General features: G+C 40.0%; 1 protein-coding gene across 1 annotated transcript in view; it reads left to right on the top strand.

The window, feature by feature from the left end:
• cacul1 (CDK2 associated cullin domain 1) overlaps positions 1 to 20,612 on the top strand; it is a 117,086-nt gene that overhangs the window by 84,564 nt on the left and 11,910 nt on the right. The window contains exons 6-8 of the mRNA XM_060842129.1: positions 618 to 707; positions 3,630 to 3,768; positions 13,970 to 14,013. Of these exons, the coding sequence (XP_060698112.1) occupies positions 618 to 707; positions 3,630 to 3,768; positions 13,970 to 14,013 (273 nt within the window). The remainder of the gene's footprint in view (positions 1 to 617; positions 708 to 3,629; positions 3,769 to 13,969; positions 14,014 to 20,612) is intronic.

The following is a 20,612-nucleotide window of genomic DNA, read 5'->3' as shown; positions in this document are numbered from 1 at the left end:
CAAGGTTTTATTTGGGTTAAGTTCTACTGGAGGCACTGCAAACATTGACTAATGTGAACAGTTTTCTTGGCAGTATTCTTTGCATTTGGTTTTAATGGACACATACAGGGTATTTACTTAATAAGTCAGGATCTGGCTGTTTTTGTTGCCCTTCAGGACAACATGTACTTGAAGCCACTTAATTTGGCATAAAATATAACTGCAAATTTAATTTAATGCCTGATGGGAAAAAAAACAAAAGAATTGCAGATGCTGGAAATTTGGAACAAAAACAGAAATGCTGGAAAATCTCAGCAGGTTTGGCAGCATCTGTGAAGAGAAATCAGAGTTAACGTTTCGAGGTCCCATGACCCTCCTTCAGAACAGGGTTACTAGTTCTGAGCACAATCATGGGGCCTAAAACATTAACTCTGATTTCTCTCCACAGATGCTGCCAGACCTGCTGAGATTTTCCAGTATTTTCTGTTTTTGCTGCAAATTTAATGCTTCCTGCTGTTGGCCTCCTGACTTCATTACTTTACAGAATATCGATAATCTGATTCAACTTAATACTGTCATTCAGCTTGAGTACTATAGCCCTTGTTATGCTTTATCTTTTTCTTCTGCTTCTATTTCAGCTTTACTAATAGAAGCTCAGTCAACTCCATTTAAGGTCACCCCTTCAACCATGGCAAATATAGTTAAAGGCTTATATACACTTAGACCTGGTAAGTAAAGAAAATGAAAAAACAATTTGTAGCATGGAAAACTCAATGACAAGTTGCAGTGGCGTAGTGGTTATATTGCTGGGCTAGCCATCTGAAGGCCTTGACTAATGATTGAGATATGAAGTCAAATCCCAAAAATTAATGTGCATGTATCTATGAGGAAAAGCTAGCATTAGTACTGGTAACCTAAAAAATAGCAACTGGTTCACTAGAATCTGTCAACATGGAAATGGGACAGAACAAATTTCTTTGACAAAATGTCTTGATTCCAAGAAAACATCAAGATAGAAGCCTGTTATGGGCGATATTGGTTTAGTTAAATGCATAGATTTTGCAGGAGAGAAAAATTTAAAGGTCTATTACTCATTCAAAAATTCAACTAGATTTTCAACACGAATATAGAAAAAGAGGTGTTTTGTCATTTTGTTGCCTAGTTGATAATTTCTAACTGGTTTTGTTTGGTTTGTTTTAGATAATAAATCTTCACATAATTACATTAATTTACTTGGTGTCAGAATGCGCTGCTTTCTCCCTGTTGTTTCCCCCGATGAATTTAGAGAATGTTTTGCCTGTATAACGGGACAAATCTTATTATAGTTTGTTTGTTTCTTTCATTCATTTATGTTTTTATTATCACAGGAATGTAATTCCACATTTGTTTATAATTATTACCTTTTTAATATCTGGAAAATTTTCATATTCTGATTCCCCAAGGCCCCCCTGTACCATGGCTATTTGAATAATAGATCAGGTGTTAACTTAATCTGATTTTTCATATTGCATATGTCAGTCAGAAGTGGAACCAGGCATTAGATGAACAGCACTTTGCAGTCTATTCCTATATCTAAAATGGAAACATCAAGGAGGGAGATTGCTCCATCACTATAATTTAAATCCAAATATTTATATAGACCTATATTAACATTTGCTGCGTTATTGTTGCCCTTGAATTTTTAATCACCATCTATACCAGATTTAAGTATGCAGATCTTTAACTGTGATCCTTCTAGATTAGATTCCACACAGGGTCGAAACAGGCCCTTCAGCCCAAGAAGTCCACACCAGCCCTCCGAAGAGAAACCCACCCAGACCCCTTTCCCTCTGAGTAATGCACCTAACACTATCGGCAATTTAGCATGGCCAACTCACCTGACCTGTACACCTTTAGACTGTGGGAGGAAACCCATGCAGACACGGGGAGAATGTGCAAACCCCACACAGACAGTCACCTAAGGCTGGAATGGAACCTGGGATCTGGTGATGTGAGGCAGTAGTGCTAACCATTGAGCCACCATGCCACTCCTTTTAAAGGAGAAGTTCTCTTGGAAGCCATCCTAGTACAGGGTTTTCCAAACTCTGCATGCAGATGTGGTCCATTCAGTTGAAGTTGGCACAATAATCAGGCGGAGGGCTCGAGAAAGCTTTGTGACTGTCCAACAAGGCAAGTATCCTCCAACTCCTGTTTGTCCTCCTGTACTAATTTGCTGATTAGTACCTAGAGGCACATCTTCCAGCAGCATGACCATTACTGTGCTTAACCATGTAATTCAGTTGCTGGGATGAATTTTCTCTTCATAAGGGTTTTCCAAAATTCAGTTGCTGGGATGAATTTTCTCTTCATAAGGGTTTTCCAAAATGATGTGTCAGAAATGAATGTGTAGCTGGGTCATTTGATAAGCATATTTATGCTCTCCTGGCCTTGTACACACCAGCTTAGAGAAAACTACAAGTAACTTGATAGAGGGTGGTGGTGGGTAGAGGAAGAAGCATCTGTTGAAACACTGAAGTACAAATGCAGAAGTGAAAATGGATATAGATATCAGGGAGTGGAAGCACAAAGAGCCAATTAATTTCACCTTTTGGGATCTGTTTGTGCAGAATGAGGCTCATCCCTGAGTAGATGCAACCTATTAAAGATATGCATTGTATATCAAATTTGGAAAGAAACAAAATAAAAATAAAAACAGAATTCCGGACTAATTACATCGTGCAAAATCCTGTCTTTGTGTCATGCAGATGCATTCAGTTACAGAGTAAATACTTTGTTCAGGTATTATTTATTTAGAATATTTAAAATATTTAATTGATAATTAAAATTATTTCTTATTTGATACTGTAGAGCCCATGGGAATCACGGTATTATTGAAAATGTTCACAATGCAGTAACTTGTAAAAAGTATGTAAATATTTTTGAATACGTAGGTTTCAAGATTTAGTATCTGATGGATATTCATTTCATGTAAAATGAAGACTAAATGTAGAAAATTTCCTTTCTCATGATCCTGCTTTAAGAAGGCTGCCTTTCCTGTTCACTCACTGAATAAAATTGAATGATGTATTTAATTGAATTTTATATAAGTATTAACTTTAAAGAAACTCTTGATGATGACACTTGGATCAAATAAAATATTTTCATTTGTCTCTCAACATTGTGAATTTTCTAGTTGGCCAGAGGTAGCTACTATTGACTTTCTGTGCATTGATTTTAATCAATAAACAGTGTGTTTGCCACATTTTAGATTTGAGATTATCAGTGTTTTCTGATAATATAAATTGTACTCCTCATATTAAGACATCCATGGAAAATGGAATTCTTTTTAGCTTTTATTTGCAATTCGAATTTCCGTATTTAGATGGTGTTTTTCGCAAAGTGCTCACAATCATAGAGATGCATGTATTGCTTGTGGAAATTTGTGCCAAAGGTGCCTCCAGTTTAGAAGGAGCATTTAAAGCTGAGTGAAATCTGGTGAATTTTTCATAAGATCCCATATATTATTGTAGGGAGAAGTTATCAAATGCATATAAGCATGGGACAAAAAGAGGAACATAATTTAGCCGTCAATTGCATTCGCTACAGCTGAATAAAAATACAGATATTGACTATCTTAGTAACCTTGTTTGTTCTATATATTATTTTCCCAGATTGGGCACAGCTGGCACCTAGTCTCTTTTCTAAATTTATCCCAAATATCCTTCCCCCTGCTTTGGAATCCAAGCTCTCAGAATATGCTGCTCAAGACCAAAAACTCCAGCGAGAACTGATACAGAATGGCTTTGCCAGGTAAAATTTAATCTCAGATTTGGAATTTACCTGTTTGGAACCTATCGTTGTCAATATGACTGCTTATTTGTCAAGGGGCACAGTTGTCATTTGATTCATCCATCCCAAAAGACCCTAAAATGTCGGAATGTTGAATGTTTTGGATCTCTCAGCATCTGCCTTCATTATTTGACATCGTCTATGGAGTACTTTGTATTTTTTTTACAGTGTCCTATTTTATACGTTATCAAGCTCTTATTTACTATGGCAATTCCTTATTCCATGGCTATTTGGTCAGTCTTGAGTTGCCTCCTTAATTTAGCTATTTTCTTGTTAAAATCCAACTGTTCTAATACAGCTTTCACAACTGTATAGACTATGATTGTCACACAACGGAAGAATGGCATTCTTGGAGCTATCTTTACATGAAGGAAGTTCTTTAAGGATCAGGGGATCCACTGCCTGAACCACATTCATGCTGGCACATAAGCCACTAAACCTGTCTGCTATAACAAAATAGACGAAGTTTTACATGAACTGCTTTGTGTGAAAGGTTTCTTTTGAGGTACTGAAATCTTCTCGATCAGGAGAATACCTGCAAATTTATCACTGTGGAAAGGCTGCTTCACATTGCAACTACCTTTATATGTGTTTGATCAATTGAACAAGGCTCAGAAAACCTTTGAACTAAAAGAAAAGTATACTAAGCTTTGTGTTCTTAATAAGAAACTTCAAAGTGAGGCCCTGAGAATGTTTACCTTGCCTACGCTGGTCAGATGATTACACCTTTCCTTGCAATAGCACTTTCTCCTTGGCATGATGAGGGTTTTGACCAAGATTCTGCTAATGCCTGTTGTATGACTACACTAATCTCAATCTCAACATATTCAGAAGTTGCTCATAGTTCCCTCCATTTTTCTCAAGAAGATCCATAGCTGCTCCTGCCTAGATATTTGGTATTTACTGGATTCTTGGAGCATATTTATATGGAAAAGTACATATACAAAACTCCTAAATGCTTACTACCTTAATACATTCCAAAACTTTTAAACTTTTTGAGTTGCATGTCTCTCACCTCACAGTGCCACATCTACATCAAAGTTGTTTTACATTTTTATAGTGCCATGTGATTTGTTTATAGAGCTAAATCATTGCACACCAGGCCATAAATACAATGTTGAAATTGCTGTGTCATTAACAGATCATTATTCCAGCAATTTGCAATGCAGATATGATGTGGTGACAGTGATGAGGTGAACAATTCAGCTCGCATCATTCACCAAAGAATTTGTCATTGGAACAATTTCTGGCTTATTGTTTGCCTGGTTACTGTGTTAGCTTTTTCATTCTTGAAAATGTAGAACACATTAATTCAAGTTGACGTTTGCAACAATCTTGGAGACTAAAACTGCCACACCAGTGTAACAGTACAGTTACAGGATCAATTGTACATAATTGCCATGCTTTTTTGTATCACTGTCCTGCTGACATGTATGCAATACAGAGGAACCTCTATTATCCAGCCAGGTCGCAAGGTCTCGACGCTTGGCTAAACTATGTTATCCGGAATTCAATTAACCAAACAAAATATTCCCTGCCCGTGTCCTTCGAATAATCGAGGTTCCTCCGTAGAACTAATTTTAAAATGGAACATTAGGGTACTTAGGGCAAGTAGGTCTGAACAATAAATGCTGACTCAGCCAGTGATATCCATATCCCAGGAATAAATAATTAAAAACTTCAAAGAAAACTTAAAAATTGCTATTCATTACTGACCTGGCCATTGTAGCTGTTTCAAAATATATTTACAGGGAATTACTGTAAAGAAGTGGTGATTATACTAGCTATGACAAAACTGTGTTTTTAGGTTCTGAGAAGCTACTAAACATAATATTTGGACCTCATCACAGTAGACTTTTCTGTGATATTGTTATTAAAAATGCTCTTTTTGGAAAGAGAAATTAAAACAAACTACCTCTATGGGTAGATGGAAGTACAGGTGACACTTAATTGAAAATGCAAGTTCATATTTGTAAATGCTTTTCTGCTTTACGCTACCATCTATCTAATCGATTGTTATTATAACTGCAGATTCAAAAAATTAAGTTGCACAGGCTACCTGTTCTTAACATCATACCATTTCAGAACCCTGTCTATGGGAGTGCTCTTTCTTTAACACCTAACATCTTGTCATTTTCAATGTGGAGACATCACACTGGAAAGCATTCAAATAGTTGAAAACGTTAACATTTATTCCACAATAGCAATGCAAAGAAAATGCAAACAAAAGAAAACTACATCTGCTACTATGAACAAACAAGGACTACTTGTTTTTTGGACCACTAGTGTACAGTTAATCTATGATTGGTGCTTCCTACTCACGGTTTTTGGAAAACTCACAGTCTGGCTTGTTGCACTTGTTGCATCTTCACTCTATCATACTGAAGGTAATATTCCTGTGTCCTTATCTTCCTCTTCAGAAGACTGCTGTCATTCTCCAGCTCTTCAGAGTTCCCTCTTCACTTCATTTGTGCAGAGCACTCTGTCTGGAGTCTACTGGATACAGGCACTATCCAAGCATCAGAGTCTCTCTTTGAGGGAACGGAAGCCTTTTTGTTGATGAAGGTTCCTGTATTATGGCCCTCTTAATATGTTGTATACAATATTTTGAATCCTATATCTGGTGGCACAGCCTACTCCCAGGCTGCACCACTGACCTTGTGAGATGAAGCATGGTAGCTCAATGGTTAGCACTGCTTCCTCACAGCGCCAGAGACCCGGGTTTAAATCCAGCCACGGGCAACTGTCTGTGTGGAGTTTGCACGTTCTCCCCGTGTCTGCGTGGGTCTCTTCCAAGTGCTCCGGTTTCCTCCCACAGTCCAAAGATGGGCAAGTTAGGTGAAGTGGCCATGCTAAGTAGTCCATTGTGTTTTGGGATGTGTAGGTCAGGTGCATTAGTCAGCGGTAAATGTAGGGGAATGAGTCTGGGTGGGTTATTCTGGAGGGTCGGTGTGGACTTGTTGGGTCAAAGCAGTGAGAATTGCACCAGTAACAGCCTTGATATGTTATAGATTGAGGTTTGAAACATTCCACACAGATCCCAATGAATCCTTGGAAATAGCTAGTTGCTTAAAATTTTGATACACTAGTTATACAAAGGACCACTGGGATAGGATGGCACCCCACTCTTTCAGTTTGGAAGTACTACTGCAGCAGACGATGCAGTTCCACAATGGTGTCCGTGAACATCCTCGGTCTGGTGACAACACATCCTGGTCATCTGGAGGAAATAGCATCGAAAACAGTAGACTCTGATCCCCCTTCACCTTTTTCACATCTTGAGGGGGGACCTTTAACTGCCACATCGTCATGTGGAGGCTGTTTGGCAGCTGCTCGAAGCTGCTACTGATCCTGGATTTCCTAATTTCTCAGCCAGAGTATGATTGATCTGCGGAACTCACTTCCACAGAAAGCTGTGGAGACATAAATCATTAAGTGTATTTAAGACAGAAGTAGGTTTGTCGTTAGTAAGAGGATCAATAGTTGCAGAGAGAACGTGGTTGAGAAACCTATCAGCCATGTCGAATGGTGAAGCAGACTCAACAAGCCAAATAGCCTAATTCCACTTGTATGCATTGTATTTCATGGCCATATTTTTTTCCTCCTTGGTTGCTCAATGCTTTTGATGCACCACAGCCATAGTGTGGTTGCTGTGGCTGTATCCATTGGTCACTGTTCCAATGAACATGGTCGGGAAATATCAGAAACAGAACAAGTCTTTAGTAATGCAGCCATACCATCTACATGTAATAGAAGATTGTAATACTGATGTCTTTTCCACCTATCCTCCATAAGAAATGCTGTATTGCATAGAAAAGCAAGATGAGAGCCCCTTGTGCAGTCTGTTCCCTTGGATTAACATTTTGAATTGTTGCCTGTGGATGCCACCTTCAAGGTCGCCTGTAATCACTTCTTCACAGAAGCAACTGTGATCAATCAACAGTGACCAGTGACATGCTCAAGATTGCCTGTGACCAGGATTTGTCTTCAACACAGCTGGACACTGCATACATTTTAGATGCAGGATACTATGCTTGTAGTTACTTTCAACTTGTGGTCTGTAAGTGTCTGATTAAGGCAATTGTGCCTTGAAGGGCCTCGCATTTATTCATGAACAGAGCCCACAAGCTCAGTCAGAAAAAAAACTGTCCATTTGATGTGGAAAGAGCCATTTTCTGGTCCCATTGAGCATTTATGATTTGCTGGAGTATGGAAGTCAGTGCAGTATATATTTGGCACTGAGAGTTTCAATCTTAACCTGATCATCGAGAGAGCCCATTCTCCCACATACAATAACTCATGTCTTCCAAGGTGTGCTCCCTTCTACTCTTTTATATATTGAGCTGCCCCTTTTCACTATTGTTGTCTCCTATGCATGCCAGCATGCTGCCTCCAATCCCCACAATTACATTCCCCATTATTCCAATCACTGCAGTGACCCTGATGAGCTCCCCCGCCTTGACTCTCGTGTCGATCCCCAAAACAATGACTTACCACAACTCCCTGCTGGTTACACTGAACTGGCAGAACTTGCGGTAAACCACTCCCCACGCTGCAATGATATAGTACTCCTGACCCTGACTACCTCTAACAGCCAGTCAACTATGTCCAAGGCCCTTGACTGATGGGAGTCCCCCTTGACTTGATCAAGGACTATTCCCCTTAGACTTTGAGATACGTACATTTGGTTGAAGTACGTGCTGTGTGTTTACTGCATAAGCTGCTAGCACATGTTGCCAGTGTGATATTAATGGAGCAGGGTGCCTTACACCAACATGTTCATCCCTTTTGACTGATCCCTACTGAAAGCCATGACAAGCTACCTATCTTTGCATCTGTGTTAAATGACAAGGCAAGATGGAAATACTCTGAGCTTTAAGTTCTGAATGAGGTGGCCTGGTGTGAAATGACGAGGCATAGATTCTATGAGCATCCAAGTTTTCACAAAGTGAGTGAGTGAGTGCTATTGGGGCAAGCGAAGGTCCCTGTGGTGCAGCCTGCTTCAGTCCTGCTGGAGTTGGTTGGTTGGTGTTCCTTCCTGAGTGCAAATCCCATTTCAGCAGGGATCAGTTAAAGGGATGAAAGGTGTCAGTGCATTCCAAAGTACAACATTAAAGAACAGTTTCCTGAGTAAGTTGCAAATGTGCTATGATGATGTGATGATGTCTGATGTCAACCTCCATAGATGGTGGGGTGGTGGTCACCCATGGAGGGTAATATCGCTATCTAAGATGGAGGTCAAGAGGAGCGAGTAGCAAACTGGATCTACCAGATATAAATCTGACTCTCATGTTGGGAATTGTTACTGTCTAGATTCTGTCCAGTGTGGGACGATATGAAGCTGCATATCTTTGAAGTAAGATTAGAATCTACTAATTGTAAATGTTGCAAATAAGCTTTTTTTTCCACTCATGAGCAAGGTTCTCATTATCATCATTCAAATCTTGGTTGCAGAATTGGTCTCTCTTTATTTTTGAAGTTATTTCCAAGCTTGCGGTATTTTTGCAACCAATTCTTCATTGTCCATGTTGTTCAGCGATTCAATGTTTTGACTCATACTTAATAATAGATCAACTCCCATGTACTTAGGTTAAAGTAAAACATGTAATTACAATTCAGGATTACTGGATTTGGTCTTTGTGAGGATTTTGATTAAATTTGGGCTTTCACCATTTTAAAAAGAATGTATTTTAAGTTATAACCATGATTCATTTTGTGGTGTGTGTGTGTGTGTTTATGATGCATTTAAGATTAGATTGTGCTATGCAGTACTTATACAATCAAGATGATGCAGATTATGCAATGATGAGAACAAGAGGAAACTTTATCATGTCAGACACAGATGAGCACTAAAGACCTCAGTCCTTGTAATTCAGGACTTGTAATTCATTTGGGTACTAATTTCACTGCTACTAGTGCTTGATATTTCTTTTCTTCTTGCATTGTTTTGACTGCTTTCACTTTTTTAATTGTTTTCCCTTGAGCCTTTTGTATCAATTAAATGTGAATGAATGAACAATATAACATTTCTTTATGACACTATTGTTGCTTAATGAGGATGCACCAAGCATCAAATTGTAAACTTGGCTTTGGTGAACATCATTCACTGAAATGAAGTATGTTAGATTTTAAATCACACATCTTTTTCAATTGTTTATCCTCACAAATACTGTATTTTATTTCTCTTCTGAAAATTCTAGCTCAAAAAGCAGTGCAAGAGTTTGAGAGGGGGAGGTCTAGCACCCCTTGGGACTTAAAGCACCGAGAGCATAAATGGATAAGAATGTTGTGTTGAATCTGGTTTAATAAACTCTTGGGATCAATGAGCATCTTGCATGCAATGTACAGTTGAATGTTCCAGATTATTTCTCTTTGCCAGAGATGCTAAACAATATTTTGTTACTAAAAAATTGGGAGGAACACTGATTGTATGATTCTGCAGCCTGAAATTCTGTCAACTTCAGTTAAGTACATTAACCTGTTGAGAGTAGAGATTTCTTACCCCCAGGTCATTTCAAATGTCCTGCTGGCAGGGTTTCAGCTTGAGGAAAATTGCCAGCAAAAACACCTGGTATAAGAAGTAGTCAGGCAGATGGCAATTTTGATCGATGTGACACTCTTGGTCCAGCAAAGCTCTTTTCCTCCCACAGCTGTTATTTGCAATATGGCGCATTCGTAAGCAGGTCATGCCAAGTTGTAGATAAACCACTATCTATTTTACAAGGTTCCTCTTTACAGTTCTCTATCTTGCTTTCCTCCTTCAAGGCCTTCCTTAAAATCTCTTCCGTTTTCTAAACTTTTAGTAATCTGATCTAATCTGGTTTGATTTGGAAATGGGAGGTGAGAAAAAAGCATTTTTTACGCAACTGGTTTAGAATAGACTGCATTGAAATATGATGGAGGCAGATTCAATTGAGACATCCAGCAGAATGTTGGATGATTATTTGGACAGAAATAACCTGCAATTGTATGGGGGGAAAAGCAGGTGATTGATATTAGCTAATGTTCATTTGAGGGGTCAGTTCAGAAGTGATGGACTGAATGGCTTCCTTCCGCACTGTAACAATTCAGTAATTCTGTGATGTCATACTATGTTTCTTCATGCTCCTGTTACACATGTTGGGCTTTTTATTGTGTTAAAGGTGCTATAAAAATGTGAGTTACTTTGTTATTGTTTTTGTGGTTGTGAGGCTCATGTAAACACTGTTGTGACTTGCTTATTTAGAAGGACTCAAGACCTTGCTTAAAAAAGCTTGCTCTTGCTAAAGAAGAGTTGAGGATTTTTTAGACAGCAACGTGAATGTTTATTTCATTGAAGGATTGCTAGTACATCATGGAATTGTGACAAAACTCAAGTAAAAAGTTATATACTTCCACTAAATGAATGCTGTCAAATATATTAAAATGGTGTTAAATGACTACTACTTAGAGTCATAGAGATGTACAGCATGGAAACAGACCCTTCGGCCCAACCCGTCCATGCCGACAAGATATCCCAAACCAATCTACTCCCACGTGCCAGCACCCGGCCCATATCCCTCCAAACCCTTCCTATTCATATACCCATCCAAATGCCTCTTAAATGTTGCAATTGTACCAGCCTCCACCACATCCTCTGGCAGCTCATTCCATACGCATACCACCCTCTGTGAAAAAGTTGCCCCTTAGGTCTCTTTTATATCTTTCCCCTCTCACCCTAAACCTATGCCCTCTAGTTCTGGGCTCCCCAACCCCAGGGAAATGACTGTCTCTATTTATCCTATCTATGCCCCTCATGATTTTATAAACCTCTATAAGGTCACCCCACAGCCTCCGACACTCCAGGGAAAATAGCCTCAGCCTGTTCAGCCTCTCCCTGTAGCTCAAATCCTCCAACCTTGACAACATCCTTGTAAATCTTTTCTGAACCCTTCATACTTTTCTGTCTTCACTCTGGAAAGAACAAACATAGTTACAGAATTCAGGAAAAGAGACTGTGAGGAACTTGCACAGTTGGACATAGGAAATGGGGAGGTATTGGAGGATCTGATAGACTTAACAGTAGACAAATCCCTGTCCCAGGTGAATTGTGGCCTGGGCCGTTGCAGGTGAGGCAGGAACTTGCAGGGGCTCTAATACAAATTTTTAATTCCTCTTTGGCAGACTAGCGAGTCTCCTGTCAGTGTAGGGAAATTATTGGAGAAAATTCTGAAGGAGAGAATTAATATCTATTTGGAAAATAATGGATTAATTAGGGATAGTCAGCATGGCTTTGTCAAAGGGAGGTCATGCCTAACAAACTTGTTTGAGTGTTTTAAAACTGAGTGAGATGGTTCAAAACTGGTTTAGAAACAGAGCACAAAGGGTATTGGTAGAAGGCTGGTGTCCAGTGGTATACCACAAAAATCAGCACTGGGGCCCTAATTGTTTCTTATTTCTATAAATAATATAGATGAAAATGTGGGGGCAATGTGAAGCAAGTTTGCAAGGCAGACCAGCTTCCCCTACACGCACGCGCACACGCACTCACACACAAGTTTGTGGTGGGTTTGCAGGGAAGGGGAATTCTATTTTTAAAGTGAGATTTACAGAATCTTAAATGGATTTATGCAGTTTTTGAGCAAAATAAAATGTAATTCTGCAAATACAAATTCACCCCACCACAAACTTGTGTGTGTGCGTAGGGGAGGCTGGTCTGCCCTGCAAATTTGCTTCACATTGCAACCTTCCATTCCCCTGCAACCGCAAGAAATGCAACCTTTCCCTGCAACTGCAAGAAATGCAAAACTTGCACCCACACCTCCCTTACTTCTCTCCAAGGCCCCAAGGGATCCTTCCATATCCGCCACAAATTCACCTGCACTTCCACACACATCATCTATTGCATTCGCTGCACCCGATGTGGCCTCCCCTATATTGGGGAGACAGGCCGCCTCCTTGCAGAACATTTCAGAGAACACCTCTGGGACACCCGGACCAACCAACCCAACCACCCCGTAGCTCAACACTTTTAACTCCACCAAGGACATGCACCCACTTGGACTCCTCCATCGCCAGACCATAACAATGCGATGGTTGGAGGAAGAGCGCCTCACCTTCCGCCTAGGAACCCTCAAACCACAAGGGATGAACCCAGATTTCTCCAGTTTCCTCATTTCCCCTCCCCCCACCTTGTCTCAGTCAAATCCCTAACTCAGCACCACCTTCCTAACCTGCAATCATCTTCCTGACCTCTCCGCCCCCACCCCACTCCGGCCTATCACCCTCACCTTAACCTCCTTCCACCTATTGCATCTCCATTGCCCCTCCCCCAAGTCCCTCCTCCCTACCTTTTATCTTAGCCTGCTGGACACACTTTCCTCATTCCTGAAGAAGGGCTTATGCCCAAAACGTCAAATCTCCTGCTCCTTGGTTGCTGCCTGACCTGCTGCGCTTTTCCAGCAATGCATATTTTCAGCTCTGATCTCCAGCATCTGCAGACCTCACTTTCTCCTTGAAGAATGTAACTTTATATGTAAATCCCAGAAATTTTTTAAAGGAACCAAAACAACACGGTCCTTCTAAAAGATGAAAGACTTCAGCTACATTTTGTTTAATATTACATTCCATGACACTGTATTCCTGTTGCCATAAAGTCTATGTCTTATGATTCTGCTCCACAACTACCTGATGAAGAAGCAGCACTTTGAAAGCTAATGATTCCAAATAAACCTGTTGGATTGTAACTTGGTGTTGTGTGATTTTTAACTTTGTCCATTTCAGTCCAACACTGGCACATCCAAATCATTATACATGATCTTCTTTAGTAATTGAGATATACGAATCCAGTTCACTAAAACAAAATGTTTGGGGCACCTGAAATCACTTCCCCATTCAACAATGTCAATAATGCTCGGCAAATTTAATAACTAAATAGCGCAAACATACTCCATACCAGGACAAACCTGTGAACAAATGATCAGGAAAAAAAAACACTTGTTCGTAACTGATGTCATTGTCTTTTCTCTAAGATTAAACACAAGCTATTTTTCTCCTAGACTGCAACAGATTCCTTACAAAGGTGCAGTCATGTTGTTATTGTAGTATATGTGTTTTTATTTCAATTAATAAAACAGCTTGAACTGTTGCAGTCCCAAATATGTGGAGATTTTAACTGTTATTTTCTACTTTCTCATTTATTTAGAGGGGATCAGTCACGGAAAAGAGCTGGAGAGGAGCTAATGTTTAGTAAGTGATTTTGGTTTTGATGGTGTTTTCTCCAAGTTTGTTCTCGTAGCGTTACAAACTGTGCTCATTGAATGTGAAACATGCTGTTTTAGAGTTTCTGCCAAATTCCATTAATTTTTGATAAATTTCGATATTGACGAGTTTCAGGGACAAATTCCGTTCACCATAAATGGGGTTTTCTCAATCTTTTGGCCTAGGCTAAAAATACACCATGCTCTCAAACAGTCTGTCGAAAAAACTGGCCATTGTTCCTAAGCGAACCACCAATCATCAGGGGTTTTCACTTATTGTGACTGTTTGCTGACTATTGAAGGGATTCTTCACTTTAAGCTTTTTTAAAATTTGTTCCGTTTAATGATCTGACCACTCCCCACCAACAAAACTGTATTGTTTATAAAACCCACAAGAACTGCAAATGTTGTAAATCAAAAACAAAGACAGAAGTTGCTGGAAAAGCTCAGCAGGTCTGGCAGCATCTGTGAAGGAGAAATCAAAGTTAACATTTTGGGTCTGGTGACCCTTCCTCACGCCTTGTTATTGCATAGTCTGCCATTACACACTACCTACTGTCAGCCGCTTAACAGTCTCCATTGACAGCTATTCACCCTCCCAGCCAAATCGTTACAGACCCCTTTATCTGTCCAATTGTTGTTCTTTCTCTTCGCCCTCTGTCCCTCCCTATCATTTACTCCTTATTCCCTCCATCTTCTGCATACAAACCAACATTTTCCTAGCTACCAAGAGTTCTGAGGAAAGGTCACCAGTTCCAAAATGTTAATTTTGATTTCTCTTCTCATATGTTGTCACGCTTGCTGAGCTTTTCCAGTAACTTCTGTTTTTGGTTCTACATAGTCTGTATGTTCATTTTAGCTTTTAACTATTGAGTTTCTCTCAGGTGATGGATTAGCCATTAATAAAAATGTTAATATTGTTATAAATTAATTTGTATTAATAAAGCTACAGGTTACTTAACACTCTTGCGTAATTTAAAGAATATTTCCGAAAACCTATTTTTAAACAAAAATCCTTTAAAAATGTTGCTTGATTGCAATGGACCGTGGAAGATTTTAGGTTGGATTTTTGTTTGTGGACTCTGATCCTGCTATTGTTATGGACCAGGGTAGACAAGCAGGAGACTGGAAAAACGAGCAGCATCAGGAGGTGGAGGAGTCGACGTCAGGATTGCATCTGCGGTTTTCTTTGTCTCTAACATTGTTATGGACCAGGCCAGGCCCCCTCAAAACTTTTCAAGAAGGTAGCTCAGACCCTAACTTTTCTAGTTGTTTTGAACAGGTGTAAAGTGGATATTTCAGGAGTGATGCAACTGGTCAAAAATCCCTTAGTTTCAAAAGAAACAGTATTTATTTACAGAGCACTGAATGAAATGCAAACAAAAGAGAACCAAATACAGAATAACAGCCTATCTGAAAACCCAACAGACTATCGCAACTTAATAATGCTGTTCCAAATTCCTGCAACAAACCCCATAAATACGTGTTGGCAAAAAAGATAAAATCAAAGACTGGGTTTTATAAGAGAGAGAGATGGCAGAGAGATTCCATATAGCTGTTTCTTTGACCAGCAGCCTCAAAAAAAACTGACTGCTTTCTAAAAACCAAACTGTGAAACCAGAATACTGCTAAGCTGAGAGAACTGGCAACTCTACATTCATTGTTTGTTTAAAAACTTACAAGCTTCTTCAAGCCCAGACATTTCAGAATCTGTGTGGATTTCCGATAAAATTCAGTCAATCCCAGAAGCCGCAGTACAGCTCTTTTTGTCGATGTATGGGAAACTCCCCAATTACCTCTTGTTTTTGCATTCCATGGGACCGTTTGTCTACGTCCAATAGCATGGCCCAAGATGGTGACTTGGGCTTTGGAAAATTCACTTTTAGCCAGGTTTATCACCAAGCCTGCCTCCAGAAGTTGATCAAATAATTTTGATAAATGTTACAAATGTTCCTTCCATGTGTGACTTAAAATCATCAGGTCTTCTATATGTATGACACAATTGGATAATCTGGAAATTATCTTATTGGTTAGCCTCTGAAATCTGGCTGGCACTTTTTCCATATCAAATGGCACAACTTTAAACTGATACAGTCCATTTGGCATTATGAAAGCTGAACTTATTTTCGCTCTTTCAGACAAAGGTACCCTCTTAGAAATAAGAAGTCCAACTTAGAAATATAAGTTGTTTGTCTTACTTTTTCAACACTGTCTTCCAAACTCTAAATCGGATATGCACCAGTCTTTCTAACTGCATTGACTTTGCAATAGTCCACACATCACCATTGGGTACCGTCTGGTCTTGACGCCATTACTATGGGCGCGTTCCAGTTACTGTAACCCACATCGATTATGTCGACTTGGAGCGTACGTTCAATCTCCTTTTGAACCTGTGCTCACTTTAAAGGGTTATGCCTATAAGGATGTTGCTTAATCGGAAAAGCATCTCCTATATCTACATCTTGCATTATGCTAATTTCCATGCATCTCCCCATGCAATAGCAATAACTCTTTCAGGTCATTTTGATTTTCCTCTGGAAGGTAACTCAATAATTTATCCCAGTTTTTTTACAACTTCCTCATTGTCCAGTTTAATTTGAGGAATGTCCAGTTCTTCACTCTGTGTTGTAACCAATAACACAGTCTCCTTTGGCTTTCCTTCCCTTAGCTGTCAAACTACCTTTTGAGCATATTTACATGACACACTGAGATTTCTTTCTGTCTGGAGTCCTTATCAATAATTCATCTTACTCAGTCTCCTTGCAATTTGATAAGATCCACTAAACCTTGATTTTAAAGGGTTCACCTAACACTGGAAGTAACACTAACACCTTATCGATGATAGCAAAATTGCAAGTTTTTGATTGCTCATCTGTTTCCCATTTCATTGTACGCTGTGATACTTCTGAATGAGCCAATTCCCCAGCTCTCTTTAATCATTCCCAATAATTTGACATGTGGTCTCTGAATTCTGACTTACCCAGTTTCTCCTTAATCAATTTAGTGGTCCTCTCACTTCATGCCCACAAACTAAATTCATATGGACTGAATTTGGTCGATTCATGTGCATCCTTGATCATAAAAAGTACAGATGGAAATCCCATATCACAATCATCTTGGCAGTCTTGACTATCAGCCCTCAACATGGTCTTTAATATCTGATGCCACCTTTCTAGTGTTCCCTGCACCTTTGGATGGTATGCAGTAGATTTGCATTGTTTTATTCCTAAGCTGTCCATAACTTCCTCGGATGATTTTGATGTAAAGTTTGACCCTCGATCTGACTGTATCTCGTATCTAGTGAAAACTTTGAGTAATTCCTCTGCAATCCTTTCAGCTGTGACATTGCATAATGGAATGGCCTCTGGAAATCTAGTGGGCACACCCATTATTGTTAACAAATACTGATTCCCACGATCTGTTTTAGGAGAGACCCTGTGCAATCAACTAAGACTCTTGTAAAAACCTCCAAGTGCAGGAATTGGTATTAAAGGTGCAGATTTTATTATGGCCTGTAGTTTTCCAATTACCTGACATGTATGATCTGTCTGGTAAAATTCACTACATCCTTGTGCAGTCCAGGCCAGTAAAAATGTTTTTGTATTTTAGCTTAGGTTTTTTCTTACTCTTAAATGACCCCCTACTAGTAGTTCATGTGCTACCTACAATACCACCTTTCTATAAACCACTGGCAATCCAACTTAAACTTCTGCCCATTTTGCATCTGCCTGATTGTGATGGTCTCCATTTCATTATTAAGACATCATTCTGAACATTGTAGCATTCAGGGATATATTCAGATTCATTTTCTGTGTATGCCTTTTGATATAATTGGTTTAGTTTCTCCTCTTTCTGCTGTAACCTCAGTTAATTTATGAGCTAAAGATGTCTGCTTTGTCATCCATTGGCTCCTGTTTTGTCGCAACCATTTGATCAAACAGGGTCTCTGCTAATTCCACTTCAACTTTCTTATCCATACTCTGACCTCTCTTGTTTCAGCTGGTGATTTTGCGACCTCGTTATCTCACAGTTGAGAAAATTCCCAGGATATGTGTCCTGCAATAGTTCAGTTGCCTAAGTTTCCACTGGCTTTTCAACCACAATAGGCAGCATTCCTACCTGTGAATCAACTATATTGTTAGCAAGGACAAATTATATTCCTGGAGCTGAGAGTTTGGCTAGTACGCCTACCACAACTTCTCCACACTTCAGTGGGTACTCTAACATCTCTCTAAATAATTGAGTTCTTGTTTTCTTACCGTGAATTACCTGTTACTCGCACTTTTTGCGACAACAATCTTCAGAGGTACATGTCTCTTAGTCTTCCAACATCAAAGATCGAGAGGATCCTGTATCTCTTAATATTGAAAACTCTTTACCTCTGGCCTACACGAATAAACTTTACCTCATTAAAGATCTGGCCCTTCCTCCGTAACCAACGTCCAACCAGCTTGTACATTCTGGTGCAGCTTTCTAGCCTCCCCTGTGCTTTCCATTACCACTCCATTGAAATTCATTGGCTTATCCTGTTTTCCTACATCTGGCTTCCTAACCCACCAACACTGATTTCATGTGGCTACTTTGTTGCAGTGAAAACACTGGAGCTTTTTAACTTCTCTTTCCCCTTCAAGGGTTTCCTTGTTCCCTGTGGTAAGTTATAATCTTCACCGAGGTCGACCTTTCCCTTTCCATGTGAGGATTTCTCTTTTCCTAGATTTCTGTCCCTCCAATTGTAATTGGTTTTTAAGCCAAAGATTTATAGACCAACTCATATTAATCAGCTATTTCAGCTGCTAATCTTGCTGTTTTAACTTAGTGCTTTTCATGAGTTCTCACTACTTCAGGAAGGGAGTTTTCGATCTCCTGTCAAAGTTGCAACTCTTAAGTTCAAATTTTCTCTTATTTCCTTTCTTCTCTCTCTCTCTTTCTCTCTTTTTCGTTTTGTTCTACTCATGCAATTCATTCCTTGTTTTTTGCTTCTGACTCAAGCTGCTTCAATTTCAATTGAACTTTAGTCATCTCTCAAGATTCTGATGGTTTGTCCAGCAAATTTAAATCCTGAGCTATTGCTGTAATTATGTCTCCTTTTCTCACGGAAGGAGACAGTTCCAACGCCAGGTTGTCCACCAATTCCAGCAGCTTGGCCTTTTTCTTATACCTCCAGTCACTTCTTCCACCCCCAGAAAAGTCTTAGTGACTGAAAGAGCCATTGTTATCCCAACTGAAATCGACATCCAGATCAAAGGCACGAACACCTACTACTCGCTGCCTTCGAGTCCAGCAACCCAATCCCAATTTGGAACTATAGAACAAATCCCACAGAGTCCCCAGTCTGTTATAGACCAGGCCAGACCCCCTGAAAACATTTCAAGAAGGTAGCCTAGACCCTACCGTTTCTCGTTGGTTTGAGTAGGTGTATGTCGATAATCCAAGAGTGATGCAGCTGGTCAAAATCGCTTGCTTTCAAACAAAACAGGATTTATTTATAGAGTACTGAATGAAACAAACAAAAAAAAGAGTAGAATGCAGAATAACATAACATATCTGAAAACGCAACAAACTCTCCCAACTTAATGACGCTGTTCCTGCAACAATCCCCATAAACACTCCTTGGCAAGAAAAGTAAAATCAAACACAGGATCTTGCAAGAGAGAGATTCAGCATGGAATACCTTGTCCCATGTAGCTTTTCTGTTTAATTTCAAAAATACTTTATTCATAAAATATTTTGATGATCTGTGCAATTGGTGGTGCCATTCATAGGCGCACCTTGCGTTTCTTTATGTACAGAGATCGGAATTAATCATTCTGTATGTTTACCATCCATATATTTAGCTGAGGCACCAGTGGAGCCCGCTTACTGAGTGAGCCCCCTGTGCTTCTTTGGCAGACAGACGTTACACAATGGTCTTTACCCACCGCTCCTTGGCAGCAGCTGCCCCCAAGCTTCAGCGCATCCCTCAACATGTAATCCTGGACCTTGGAATGTGCCAGTCCGCAACACTCAATCGGGATCAGCTCCTTCAGCTGGAAGATCAACAGGTTTCGGACAGACCAAAGAGCGTCTTTGACTAAGTTGATGATCCTTCAGGCACAATTGACGTTCGTCTCGGTGTGCATCCCAGGGAACAGACCGTAGAGCACGGAGTCCTGCGTCATGGAGCTGCTCGAAATGAACCTCGACAAACACCACTGTATTCCTCTCCAGACTTCCTTTGCATAGGCACACTCCAGAAGGAGATGTGTGACAGTCTCGTCCCCTTCACAGCTGCTTCCAGGGCAGCGTGCGTTGCGGCAGAGAGACTGGGCCTGCATAAAGGATCTCGCAGGCAGAGCCCTTCTCACCACCAGCCAAGCCATGTCTTGGTGCTTGTTGGAAAGTTCTGGCGATGTGGCATTCTGCCAAATGAATCTGATAGTCTGCCCAGGGAACCGTTCGACAGGATCCGCCTTCTCCTTTTCCCGAAGGCTCTCAAGGACACTACGTGCTGACCACTTCCTGATGGAATTGTGGTCAAAGGTGATTTTCTCCATAAATGTCTCTCCGAAGGACAGGTGATATGGAACAGTCCAACTACTTAGAGCGTAG

This window comes from Hemiscyllium ocellatum, chromosome 22 (genome assembly GCF_020745735.1).
Source record: "Hemiscyllium ocellatum isolate sHemOce1 chromosome 22, sHemOce1.pat.X.cur, whole genome shotgun sequence".
Classification (NCBI taxonomy): domain Eukaryota; kingdom Metazoa; phylum Chordata; class Chondrichthyes; order Orectolobiformes; family Hemiscylliidae; genus Hemiscyllium; species Hemiscyllium ocellatum.
Note: the sequence above shows the minus strand (reverse complement) of the source record. Positions and strands in the feature narration are given on the sequence as shown.